Raw genomic sequence first — 12,373 nt, forward strand, 5'->3', positions numbered from 1 at the left:
AAATGTAGAGTCGTCCTCAGTGTGAAAAGATGGATCACGGCATCATATAGCCGCTTTTGGAAAGAGGGTCAAATATGCAGAAGATGCTGGAAAAGTAAAGAATGTGCAGGACCTGGAGGATTTTTCTGAAGAACAGTGGGCAGTTTAACTGCTCAGGACAAACAAGGGACTCGTGAAGAACTCTCACAAAACATAAAAACATTATATGGTTGATCATCCAGGTAACGACACAGTATTAATAATCGAGCGTGTGTAAACTTTTGATCTGGTTCATTTATGTAAATTCAGTTATTATTGTGTCTTGTGGACTATAATTTAAACATCTGTTATGTGAAATAGCTTAATCAGGGCAGAACTAAACAAACACAAAATACAATTTTTATAATCCGTCTTATTTTTTAAAAAAATGAACATCTTGCAGATTCTGCAAGGCGTATGTAAACTAATGACTGCAACAACAACAAAAAAACAACCCAAAAAACTAGATGAACAACTAATACGTTTTCCACGTAATGAAGTTTAGGACGGATGCAAGTGCAGAACAGAGCTTTTAATAAAGAGAGACAGGCAGACAAATCCAAATCATGGGACAATAGTGAGGTCAAGAAACAGGCAATGAGTCAGGCGATTGTCAAACAGGCATAAACTGGGCAAGGCTAGACTTGAGAACGAGAAACAAGATCAAAGAACATGAAACAAAACGAGGAACAGGGTACAAACGCTTCGTACGGTGATAACACTCAATACTTCACGAAGTGCAAAGAGACACGAGGAGTTTAAATGACAAACGTTATCAGAGGTGAAACACAAGAAAGCTGAGAACAATGAACACACTCACAGAACACACTCCCCTCCCTTGGCGGTCCTGGCCCTCTGGGCAAAATGTCTTCAGCTGAACCGGGAGACTGAGCGGCATCCTCAGCTGAGCAAGAAGGCAGATCGGCATCCTCCGCAGGGCAGGAAGGCAGATTGGCGTCCTCCGCAGGGCAGGAAGGCAGAGCGACGTCCTCTGCAGGGCGGGAAAGCGGCGCGTCGTCCTCCGCGGGGCATGAAGGCAGAGCGGCGTCCTCCGCAAAGCAGGAAAGTGGAGCGTCATCCTCCATTGACTCTGCAGGCTGAACTTGGTTTTCTGTGTCAGCAGAACTTGGTTGTCCATATCAAGGACCTTGGACTGGAACTTGGCGTGGAAGGTCGCCTCGTCGAACTCAGACTGGAACTTGGTGTAGAAGGTCGCCTCGTCGATCTCGGACTGGAACTGGGCGTGGAAGGCCGCCTCGTCGATCTCGGACAGGAACTTGGCGTGGAACGTCGCCTCGTCGACCTCGGACAGGAACTTGGCTTGAGAGGCTGTCTCTTTGACCTCAGATACGAGTCGATGCAAGTCAACACACACTTACAAATTTACAAAATCAAGCGTGACAGTTTGAATCCATTTGAAAGTGTCTCTGCTGCATTTTGCTCACACACTTCACACATATGTTTGGTGTGAACAGTTTCCTCACAGAGACACGGCAAGGCAAGTTTATTTATATTGCACAGTTCATACACAATGGTAATTCAAAGTGCTTTACATAAAAATTATGTAGAAAATACAAGGCATTAAAAAATATATAAGAACAAAAAATAAAAGTAAGAAATAAAAATTAGAAAAATTAATTAAAATTAACTGGAGATACAAAAGAAAAAAAAATGGGTAAAAAGGGGAAAAACTGAAATGATATAGATCAATCAGTAAAGTGCAGCATAGTGTTCAGTCAGTAAATGCAAGGCTAAATAGATGTGTTTTCAGTCTATTTTTAAATGTGACCAGCGTTTGACCCATCTTACTTCTTCTGGAAGCTGGTTCAGAAGGGGAAGTGGACGTTGCTTAAATTTCTGGTTAAGACAGATCTGGGTGGGTCAGAAATTGGGACAGACTTTTAGACGAGTGTTTGAAAGAACAGGAGCTTTAATATCTTTCTGAAGTGGAGTTGGTGTGGAGATCTGGGAGTGTGAACTCAGGATGAAGATCCTCCTCATCTTCACCCTCTGTCTGATCTCAGGTAAAGAAATGCACTTCAGAATAATCCTCACTATCAGCAGCAGTGTTACATGAAGGAAGGTTTTGCTCAGATGGATGTTTGGTGTTTTGTTAGATGGAGGAGCCTCCAAGGAAGTAACAGGATATTCAGGAGGAGGAGTCCTTATCAAGTGCAAGTATTATACAAAATACACACGAAACAAAAAATATTTCTGTAAGGGTCCAGTACCAGGCTGTTCTGACCAAATAAAGACAGGAGCTAAAAACGAGTGGATAAATTCAGGAAGATTCTCACTGTTTGATGACACCAAATCAGCAGAGTTCAGGGTGAAGATCAGAGAGCTCACTGTACAGGACACTGGGGCGTACCAGTGTGGAGTTGATAAATTGGGAAAAGACATTTACACACCTGTGGAACTGAAGGTGAAGGAAGGTGAGTCTCCCATCGCTGCCTTCTGTTTATCTTCCTGAACATTTAGCATCATTAGCATTATCTACACTGAAAGTACAAACAGTAGGATTTTCTATATGCTATATAATGCTTATTTATAATTATATTACAGTGGTGTTGAATGCTCAGTACTGATTGCTGTTGATTCATTTTCTATAACAGCAGCTCTGACATTAGTGCTGACTGAAAATCTCAGGTTTATGCGAATGAGCTCAATCTAATACATTATTGTTTCTATAGTAACAGCTACTTCACAGGGACTTTTACCACATAATGTACCACATTAATAGATGTGAAAACACATTATTTAATAACAAAAATATATTTTCCTTGATATGGTTAGTTTTTTTTAGAAAGGCTGAATGTTTAATGAATGTTTATTCAACAGTTAAACAGAGCAGATTGAACTCTTCACTTTTTCAGTAACATGACGAGCTGCATTATGATGTCAGGTCCACCATGGACAATCTCCCCAGAGGGCACGCGTGTTTTTGAACTTCTTATTTAGTTTTAGTTCCTGTGTTTGTGCTCACCTCAGGTGTATTTCTCCTGATTAGTTTCTCTATTTAAGTTCTGTGTTTTCTCTCCTTAGTTGCTTGGCGTTTATGTTTTCCCCTGTCATAGCCTTGTCTTAATTTTGGTTGGTTTTGCTAGGTCTTGGTTCTTTTTCTGCCTTCTGGTTGTTTATTAGTTGTTTATTTAATAAAGCTCCTCTGCACTCGCATCCACATCCCTGGATTTGGGTGTGTTTTGTTTATGCAGAGAAAATAAGAGTAGATTTAATTGTGTTTTATCAGAAGAAACATCAGATTTATATGTAAATTTACTGTATAACTGTCTAAGTGTTGTTAATCAGAGCTAGGACACATATACACATATAAACTGATCTGATTGGTTGTGATTTGCAGATGTGTCCTATGAGAAGTCCATCAGTAAGACTGTCCATGTAGGAGGAGATTTGATTGTCAGCTGTAAATACCCAGAATCCCTCAGGAGTGACTCCAAGTTTCTCTGCAAGACGAGGCTGCAAAGTGCTGCTTGTTTTTATAAAGAATCTGTTAAAGAAAGTAGAAAATATGTAAATGAGGGGAAATTCTCCTTGTATGATGACAGAGAAACACAAATGTTGACTGTGAGTATTAGAAATGTAACTGAGCAGGACTCTGGTGAATACTGGTGTGGAGCTGAAGCAGACTGGAAATCTGATCATGGATACAGGGTTTATTTCACACAGATCGACCTGACAGTTACTGGTGAGTTTGTATGAGTAAAGCTGCTATTCTGTAATTTCAGACCATTCTGACAGCTTGATTGATCTTAGAATGTATTTTATATTCTTGCTCTATTGGAAGAGAGGTTTTGCTTCTTATTGAAATACATTTGCTTACTTCAAGCATTTATTCATCAACAGAAAAAGAAAATGAATTCATTCATCTTCACAGAGTCACATCCTCATTGACACTTAACAGTAATGTAGTGTAGCCATTCCACTTCTCAGCATGTTTGTGGGAGTGGGAGAAAACCAGAGAACCCGGAGGAATCACAGAACAGAACATGTAAAAACTTCATGTAGACAGTAACCCGAGCTGTAGACTTACTGAAAAACATCTGCTGTACTCACAGAGACCAGGATGCTCATAATGAATCCCACTATCAGGCTACACCCAGAGGTGGATGGGTTCTCTTATGAGTCTGGTTCCTCTCAATGTCCTCATTACTTATAATATTTTGTCATTTAACACCACATTTTTACTCTCAACACTTTTATACATAAGAGCCCTGTACTGCTTTCAGGCATATGCTGGATCTACATACGACTCATTTATCATCCAAACTATCTATATGTTTCTGTGCTTTAGATCCACGTGTCCCTGTTTCAGCATCAGTGCCAACAAAATATTCATTATCATCTTTACCAACATTATCATCATTATTGTCTATGCCAACTTCTCCTGAAAGAGGTTGCTTTCTTGCACCTCACGCCCACAGTCTAACTACATGACTATGATGTGACTATGATGATCAGGTTTTTCTGAATGATCAGTGTGTAGTTTAATGTGATCGTCTGACTGATCTCGTATTTCTCTTCCAGGATTTCCAGCTTTCACTGTCATCACTGTGTCTGTAATTCTGCTGCTGCTTCTGATTGGAGTCATATTCCTCATTGTGATTCTACATAAGAGACGCAGGACGCAAAGTATGCACGCACACACACACACACGCACGCACACACACACACACACACACCACCATAGAAAATGATGTTGGACTGCTACATGACTGATTCTCCTCCCAGTTAGTGTTATAATCATATAATCAATAACACGTCAAACTCATGTCAAAAAGGGTTTCAGTCATACATGTGGTGTCTGTACTTATAAAGATTAAAGTAACACTTGTTCTTTTTCTTTCCTCATCTTCCTGCAGGTCCAGAAACAATGACACAAACTTACAAAGAGGTGAGCACAAATTAACAGTAAAACAACTCATTTACTCCATTAATTAATTTGACAAAACATTTCAAGTTTTTACAACTTCTAAAACCTCTCTTTTTTATTATTATAATTTCAGACAAATGGAGATTATGAAAATGACCCAGATGTGCTTCATTTCCAGTCAAGACAAATGACCAACCAATCAGATTCAGTCTACCACAGTCTGAACCCCAACACCAACCAATCAGATTCGGTCTACCAAAGTCTGAACCCCAACACCAACCAATCGGATTCGGTCTACCAAATTCTGAACCCCAACACCAACCAATCAGATTCAGTCTACCAAAGTCTGAACCCAACACCAACCAATCAGATTCAGTCTACCAAAGTCTGAACCCCAACACCAACCAATCAGATTCGGTCTACTAAAGTTTCAAGTGTTAAACCGACCAGTTGGGCACAGTTGGAGTCAGAAATTGCCCTCTAACCAATGAGATTGATGCTGCCAGATTCTCTATTAAACTGGACTGGCCTCTCATTTGAAAATTATTCTAGTTTCAAACTAAATTGTGGAATAACCTGTCAAGATCAGAACTTTGGGATGAGTAAGCTTAGCCACACACTGATTTTTACTGATTTACTTATTTACTTATAATTTCATGATTATAATTACTATTCTCTGTCTTTTTTATTTTCACTTTGATTATTAAACATTTAATTAATCATAAAGGGGAGTGTAGAATATTATGTATTTTAAACTCCACTCAATGCTTCCTGTGTGTTGTACATTTACTCCTTTACATTTTGAGTACTGCATCGATAATGGACTGTGGTTGCTATGCGTTACTTGGTAGGTTCTATTTTCTAGACTTAGGTCACTTTGAGTTTCCAGCCACAGAGGGTTTGTAAGAAAGAGAGTCAAAGGTTACAGGTGTTTTGGATGATGAGACCTTGAAGGGGTCAAATGAATAAATGAATAAATTCTGTCTCCATCCCTCCACTTTTGTGGCTGCCTGCATCTCTTTATGAAGAAAAAACTACACTATGAAATTCTGTAGTGTAGAATCACAATGTGATTCGAGCCTTCTCTTGAGTTTTGGTCACATTTTTATTCTTACATGGATGTAGTGCTTCCCTCCTGTGAGTCTCACATTATCCTCTAGATGGCAGCAGCAGCATCAGACCAACTCACAATAAACACTTTAACTCTATTGATCACTGCTGTAACACTCCACCTGTGGACTCAGAGCTGTGTTTTAAATGAAGATAAATCAGATAAGCAAGAAATAAATTTAAAAGATCAATAATGAAAAGGAAAATAAATGATGGGGAGATGTCATGTGACCCTATGCAATGCAGAGTTACTCTTACCACACCCACATTGATTATTTCTTGTTTAATTGCTCTCATACCACAACAAAAGTACAACCCATTATACTTTTTATAGATGCATTTCATGCTGTAGTTAATATTATCACTTATGATACAGTAGCTACAAACAGTTGCTCCCTCACCAGCCTCTCTTTTTTCTCTCACTTGAAGTTAATAAGACAGAAATACAGGAGAGACTGGAGAGCGCAAGTCCTATTTCCTGAAAACAATCCCGTGGAGGAAAACACATTGACTATTACAAAGTGCTGACACTGAAGACTCTGCCTTTAAATGTTATAAAACATTAATCACCATCTTAATGACCATCTTCTGAATCAAGAATTCAGCAGCGCTTTGATATATTAGTCACTAGTGTATTATTAATTCTTTTAAACAAGCACACTGTGGGCCATCTACAGCACATTATAATCAAGTTTTGTGTTTTTGATGTTCACTTGTTATATTTTGGACCTAAATTATTCAACCATGTTCTGAAAAAAAAACCCTCCATCCATCTTCAACCGCTTACTCCTTTTCAGGGTCACGGGGAACCTGGAGCCTATCCCAGGGAGCATCGGGCGCAAGGCGGGGTACATTGAATCTATAAATAGCCGAGATAGAAAGGCTTCAGCAATCTTTCATTTATATATATATATATACAGTATAACTATTATAACTTGGCCTGAGGGTGCACTATTCCAACTTTCCAACTACAAGGCTGCTTTGTAAAGACTGAATGGGATTTGTTCAAGGACTTGGCAGAATATACACAAACTGATGTGTTTTACATTGCCTGACTCATTTCTGGAGGAGAGGAATCTGACTATTATGAAGAGGTCTGAAAGCTGACATCATGGTGCTCTGAAAACAACTTAACACCAAAACATCAAAGACTTTCATATTTATAAATGGAGACTGTGTGGAAACAGTTCACAGTTTTAAATTCCTGGGAATCCACATATGGGGCAGTCTCTCCTGGAGTGAAAACACGACAGCTGGTGTTAAAAAGGCACAGCAGCACCAACACTCTATTAATGTGGTACATTATGTGGTAAAGGTCCCTGTGAAGTAGCTGTTACTATAGAAACAATAATGTATTAGATTGAGCTCATTCGCATAAACCTGAGATTTTCAGTCAGCACTAATGTCAGAGCTGCTGTTATAGAAAATGAATCAACAGCAATCAGTACTGAGCATTCAACACCACTGTAATATAATTATAAATAAGCATTATATAGCATATAGAAAATCCTACTGTTTGTACTTTCAGTGTAGATAATGCTAATGATGCTAAATGTTCAGGAAGATAAACAGAAGGCAGTGGTGGGAGACTCACCTTCCTTTACCTTCAGTTCCACCCGTGTGTAAGTGTTATTTCCGCTGGGTAAATAAACTCCACAGTGATACAGCGTCCTCTACAGTGAGCTCTCTGATCATCACACTGAACACTGCTGATTTGGTGTCATCAAACAGTGAGAATCTTTCTGAATTTATCCACTCGTTTTTAGCTGCTGACATTATTTGGTTAGAACAGGATGTCATTGGACCCTTACAGAAACATTTTTTGTTTTGTGTGTATTCTGTATCATACTTGCACTTGATAAGGACTCCTCCTCCTGAATATCCTGTTACTTCCTTGGAGTCTCCTCCATCTAACAAAACGCCAAACATCCATCTGAGCAAAACCTTCCTTCATGTAACACTGCTGCTGATAGTGAGGATTATTCTGAAGTGCATTTCTTTACCTGAGATCAGACAGAGGGTGAAGATGAGGAGGATCTTCATCCTGAGTTCACACTCCCAGATCTCCACACCAACTCCACTTCAGAAAGATATTAAAGCTCCTGTTCTTTCAAAGGCTTGTTTAAAAGTCTGTCACAATTTCTGACCCACCCAGATCTGTCTTAACCAGAAATTTAAGCAACGTCCACTTCCCCTTCTGAACCAGCTTCCAGAAGAAGTAAGATGGGTCAAACGCTGGTCACATTTAAAACCAGACTGAAAACACATCTATTTAGCCTTGCATTTACTGACTGAACACTATGCTGCACTTTACTGATTGATCTATATCATTTCAGTTTTTCCCCTTTTTACCCATTTTTTTTTATTATTCTTTTTTATCACTTGCTCATTTTAATTCATTTTTCTAATTTTTATTTCTTACTTTTATTTTTTGTTCTTATATATTTTTTAATGCCTTGTATTTTCTACATAATTTTTATGTAAAGCACTTTGAATTAACATTGTGTATGAACTGTGCAATATAAATAAACTTGCCTTGCCGTGTCTCTGTGAGGAAATTGTTCACACCAAACATATGTGTGAAGTGTGTGAGCAAAATGCAGCAGAGACACTTTCAAATGGATTCAAACTGTCACGCTTGATTTTGTAAATTTGTAAGTGTGTGTTGACTTGCGTCGACTCGTATCCGAGGTCAAAGAGACAGCCTCTCAAGCCAAGTTCCTGTCCGAGGTCGACGAGGCGACGTTCCACGCCAAGTTCCTGTCCGAGATCGACGAGGCGGCCTTCCACGCCCAGTTCCAGTCCGAGATCGACGAGGCGACCTTCTACACCAAGTTCCAGTCTGAGTTCGACGAGGCGACCTTCCACGCCAAGTTCCAGTCCAAGGTCCTTGATATGGACAACTAAGTTCTGCTGACACAGAAAACCAAGTTCAGCCTGCAGAGTCAATGGAGGATGACGCTCCACTTTCCTGCTTTGCGGAGGATGCCGCTCTGCCTTCATGCCCCGCGGAGGACGACGCGCCGCTTTCCTGCCCTGCGGAGGACGTCGCTCTGCCTTCCTGCCCTGCGGAGGACGCCAATCTGCCTTCCTGCCCTGCGGAGGATGCCGATCTGCCTTCTTGCTCAGCTGAGGATGCCGCTCAGTCTCCCGGTTCAGCTGAAGACATTTTGCCCAGAGGGCCAGGACCGCCAAGGGAGGGGAGTGTGTTCTGTGAGTGTGTTCATTGTTCTCAGCTTTCTTGTGTTTCACCTCTGATAACGTTTGTCATTTAAACTCCTCGTGTCTCTTTGCACTTCGTGAAGTATTGAGTGTTATCACCGTACGAAGCGTTTGTACCCTGTTCCTCGTTTTGTTTCATGTTCTTTGATCTTGTTTCTCGTTCTCAAGTCTAGCCTTGCCCAGTTTATGCCTGTTTGACAATCGCCTGACTCATTGCCTGTTTCTTGACCTCACTATTGTCTCATGATTTGGATTTGTCTGCCTGTCTCTCTTTATTAAAAGCTCTTTTCTGCACTTGCATCCGTCCTAACCTTCATTACGTGGAAAACGTATTAGTTGTTCATCTAGTTTTTTGGGTTGTTTTTTTGTTGTTGTTGCAGTCATTAGTTTACATACGCCTTGCAGAATCTGCAAGATGTTCATTTTTTTTAAATATAAGACGGATTATAAAAATTGTATTTTGTGTTTGTTTAGTTCTGCCCTGATTAAGCTATTTCACATAACAGATGTTTAAATTATAGTCCACAAGACACAATAATAACTGAATTTACATAAATGAACCAGATCAAAAGTTTACACACACTCGATTATTAATACTGTGTCGTTACCTGGATGATCAACCATATAATGTTTTTATGTTTTGTGAGAGTTCTTCACGAGTCCCTTGTTTGTCCTGAGCAGTTAAACTGCCCACTGTTCTTCAGAAAAATCCTCCAGGTCCTGCACATTCTTTACTTTTCCAGCATCTTCTGCATATTTGACCCTCTTTCCAAAAGCGGCTATATGATGCCGTGATCCATCTTTTCACACTGAGGACGACTCTACATTTTTTTAATGTATGCAATTTTTATGATCTTTCTTATTTTTTTAATTTATATGATTAACATTTTCTAGATTGAAGTCGTATGTACACTCATGACCTCAACTGTGTAACAGAGTAGATTTAATGTGCTGTGTTCCAGTGTGTAGTCCAGAATACTTTACTAATAAATAAATAAATAAAACAATGTTGAAATGAAAAATCTCAGTCATAGTCAGATCCAAGTCAGATAAATCTTATTTTTAGACGCTTTCCACAGCACAGATTGTCTCAGAGCAGATTTGCAGATGCTTTTAACCCCTCAGTGAGCAAGTGGGAGGAGGAATTCAACCATGAGACTGAGCAGAGGAAGATGAGAAGATGAAGTCCCCTGCTGAGTCCTGGCTCCAGCTCCAGAGTTTTCTTCTTGCATTTTTTTCCTCAAGTTTCCACTCCACTGGCTTGCTCGCTCATAATGCGCCTCATTTATCAATTTTTTTAGTAACTGATTGTTAGGAGATTTTTATGCATTATCTATGTTACAAAGTATATTATGTTCCTAAGTCTTATTTAATGTTATATTAATGTGTTTGTTTGTATTTATATATTTAACTATTTAAAAAAAAAATTGATATAATTCTTTTTAAACATGTTTTTGCTTAGAGTTTTAGTGGCAGTAGCTATAATACAGGGTCCAGACTCGTGTTTGTGTACATCTAAAGGGCCATAATTGTGTTTTTTTTTTGTTGGGGATTTATTGCATTAATGATGAATAAACAACAATTCAATGCATATTTATTAAAAATGTACAAATTCACATATTAAAAATATAAATTTTTTCTTCTTTATGTTAAAGAATGTTTGTTTTATGCAATGGGATGTTATTTTATCGCTTATTTTATACTGTTTCTATTTGTTATTTTATTACCTTGATTTATGCCATTTATTATTTTTTTTATTTAAATAGCATTTAATATACTATTTAAATGTATAGTGTATAAACTTATTTTTCTTCTTCTTCTTCCCATTATTATTATTATTATTATTATTATTATTATTATTATTATTATTATTATTATTATTTTCTATTTACTTTTTGTGTATTAGTAGTAGTAACTCCCTTCTACCACATGATGGCAGCACTTCAGCTCTTAAAATAAATAAACACTTATGGGAGAACAAAATCATATTTCAAATACAAAACAGAATTTTTAATCATATAAACTATTTAAATCTCTGTATTATTATATTTATTATAATGTATTGACCTCTTTATTACTTGGAGATTTTTTCTTTCGTTCCCAACCAGCGTAAATCTTTTTATCCCACCCGTAATCAACAAATACTGAATCCTGCGTTACGATTGGTTAGTTATTCTCCCGCCTCCTCTCTGTGATTGGTTAATATTTCAGCCGCTCATGAGGTATTACATCACATGCAGTCTGGTAAAAATGAATTAATTTACATCAGAGAATAATCTCAAGTACGTATACATTAAGTAAGGAATAAAACTTAATTTAAGATAGGAAAATAATCAACAACAGGATTAAACGGAGTGACTCTTACCACCTTGAAGCTGATTCTTTTGCTATAACAGCACTTCCTGAAGTGTTTTATTCCTCTTGTACCACAGCAGTTGGCCAAATTTATTTATTAAAGAACAGCACGTCATACGGTTTATCCGTTTATAGTTACATTTAATGTACTAAAACAATTTAGTTACTGTTATCGCTTCTGTTATAACACCTACAAACGGCTCGTCATGTAATCAAGCAAGACACCATGAAGTGTAAACTCTTCTGCAAACTGAAACTGGAGACTCCTTCTATAAATGATAAATTAACAACTCCTTACACAGAATTTCACCATATCAATGAGAATCACATTTTTAATCTGTTTATGTGAAGAGTCCTCTATACAATTCCCTCTGTAAGGTGTTCCTATAGAAACAATACGAAATATATAAGATAAAAATGACAGTACTAACAAATGGTAGAAACAAACAGCGAAGCTTTCTGTATAAAATTCCTTGTTTGTAAGTTGTTTCTATAGAATTCTTGTTTGCGGAGCGAATTCTCGAATCTGATTGGTTATAAGAAATGAATCAACACCTCCTAACCAATCAGATTCGAGAACTCTACAAAGCTGTACACTTTTTTTCTTTTTTTAAGTATAACCATGTTATATTTATAATGTATCAAAGTTCTATTAGTAACAATATTCTGTTATAACAGGCTCAATATATAAAATTTACACAATATAATTAATACTTTTAATACATTCTGGGTAACGTTTATTAAGCTTCCGCGTTTGTCTCTGGTTGCTATGGTGAC

The 12,373-nt window shown here is 38.0% G+C and overlaps 2 protein-coding genes across 2 annotated transcripts; both read left to right on the plus strand.

The window, feature by feature from the left end:
• Positions 1–787: 787 nt before the first annotated feature.
• Positions 788–1,844, plus strand: LOC128615125 (uncharacterized; the record flags this gene model as incomplete). The annotated part of the gene is made up of 1 exon (XM_053636983.1): positions 788–1,844. A coding segment is annotated over one exon (702 nt), but the record flags the coding sequence as incomplete, so codon positions are not given.
• Positions 1,845–2,058: 214 nt separating this feature from the next.
• LOC128615200 (polymeric immunoglobulin receptor-like) lies at positions 2,059–6,341 on the plus strand. The gene is made up of 5 exons (XM_053637083.1): positions 2,059–2,453; positions 3,380–3,724; positions 4,564–4,668; positions 4,899–4,930; positions 5,043–6,341. The coding sequence occupies exons 1-5, from the start codon at positions 2,117–2,119 to the stop codon at positions 5,298–5,300; spliced, it is 1,077 nt and encodes a 358-aa protein (XP_053493058.1). The 5' UTR covers positions 2,059–2,116; the 3' UTR covers positions 5,301–6,341.
• The last annotated feature ends 6,032 nt before the right edge of the window (positions 6,342–12,373 follow it).

This window comes from Ictalurus furcatus, chromosome 11, assembly GCF_023375685.1.
Source record: "Ictalurus furcatus strain D&B chromosome 11, Billie_1.0, whole genome shotgun sequence".
Lineage (NCBI taxonomy): Eukaryota > Metazoa > Chordata > Actinopteri > Siluriformes > Ictaluridae > Ictalurus > Ictalurus furcatus.

Excerpts from the sequence above, each read along its gene's own strand:
- LOC128615200 (XM_053637083.1), top strand. The coding sequence starts at position 2,117 with ATGTTTGGTGTTTTGTTAGATGGAGGAGCCTCCAAGGAAGTAACAGGA. Across the intron at positions 3,725-4,563 it reads GATCGACCTGACAGTTACTG|GATTTCCAGCTTTCACTGTC; the intron begins GTGAGTTTGTAT and ends TTTCTCTTCCAG. Across the intron at positions 4,669-4,898 it reads TAAGAGACGCAGGACGCAAA|GTCCAGAAACAATGACACAA; the intron begins GTATGCACGCAC and ends ATCTTCCTGCAG.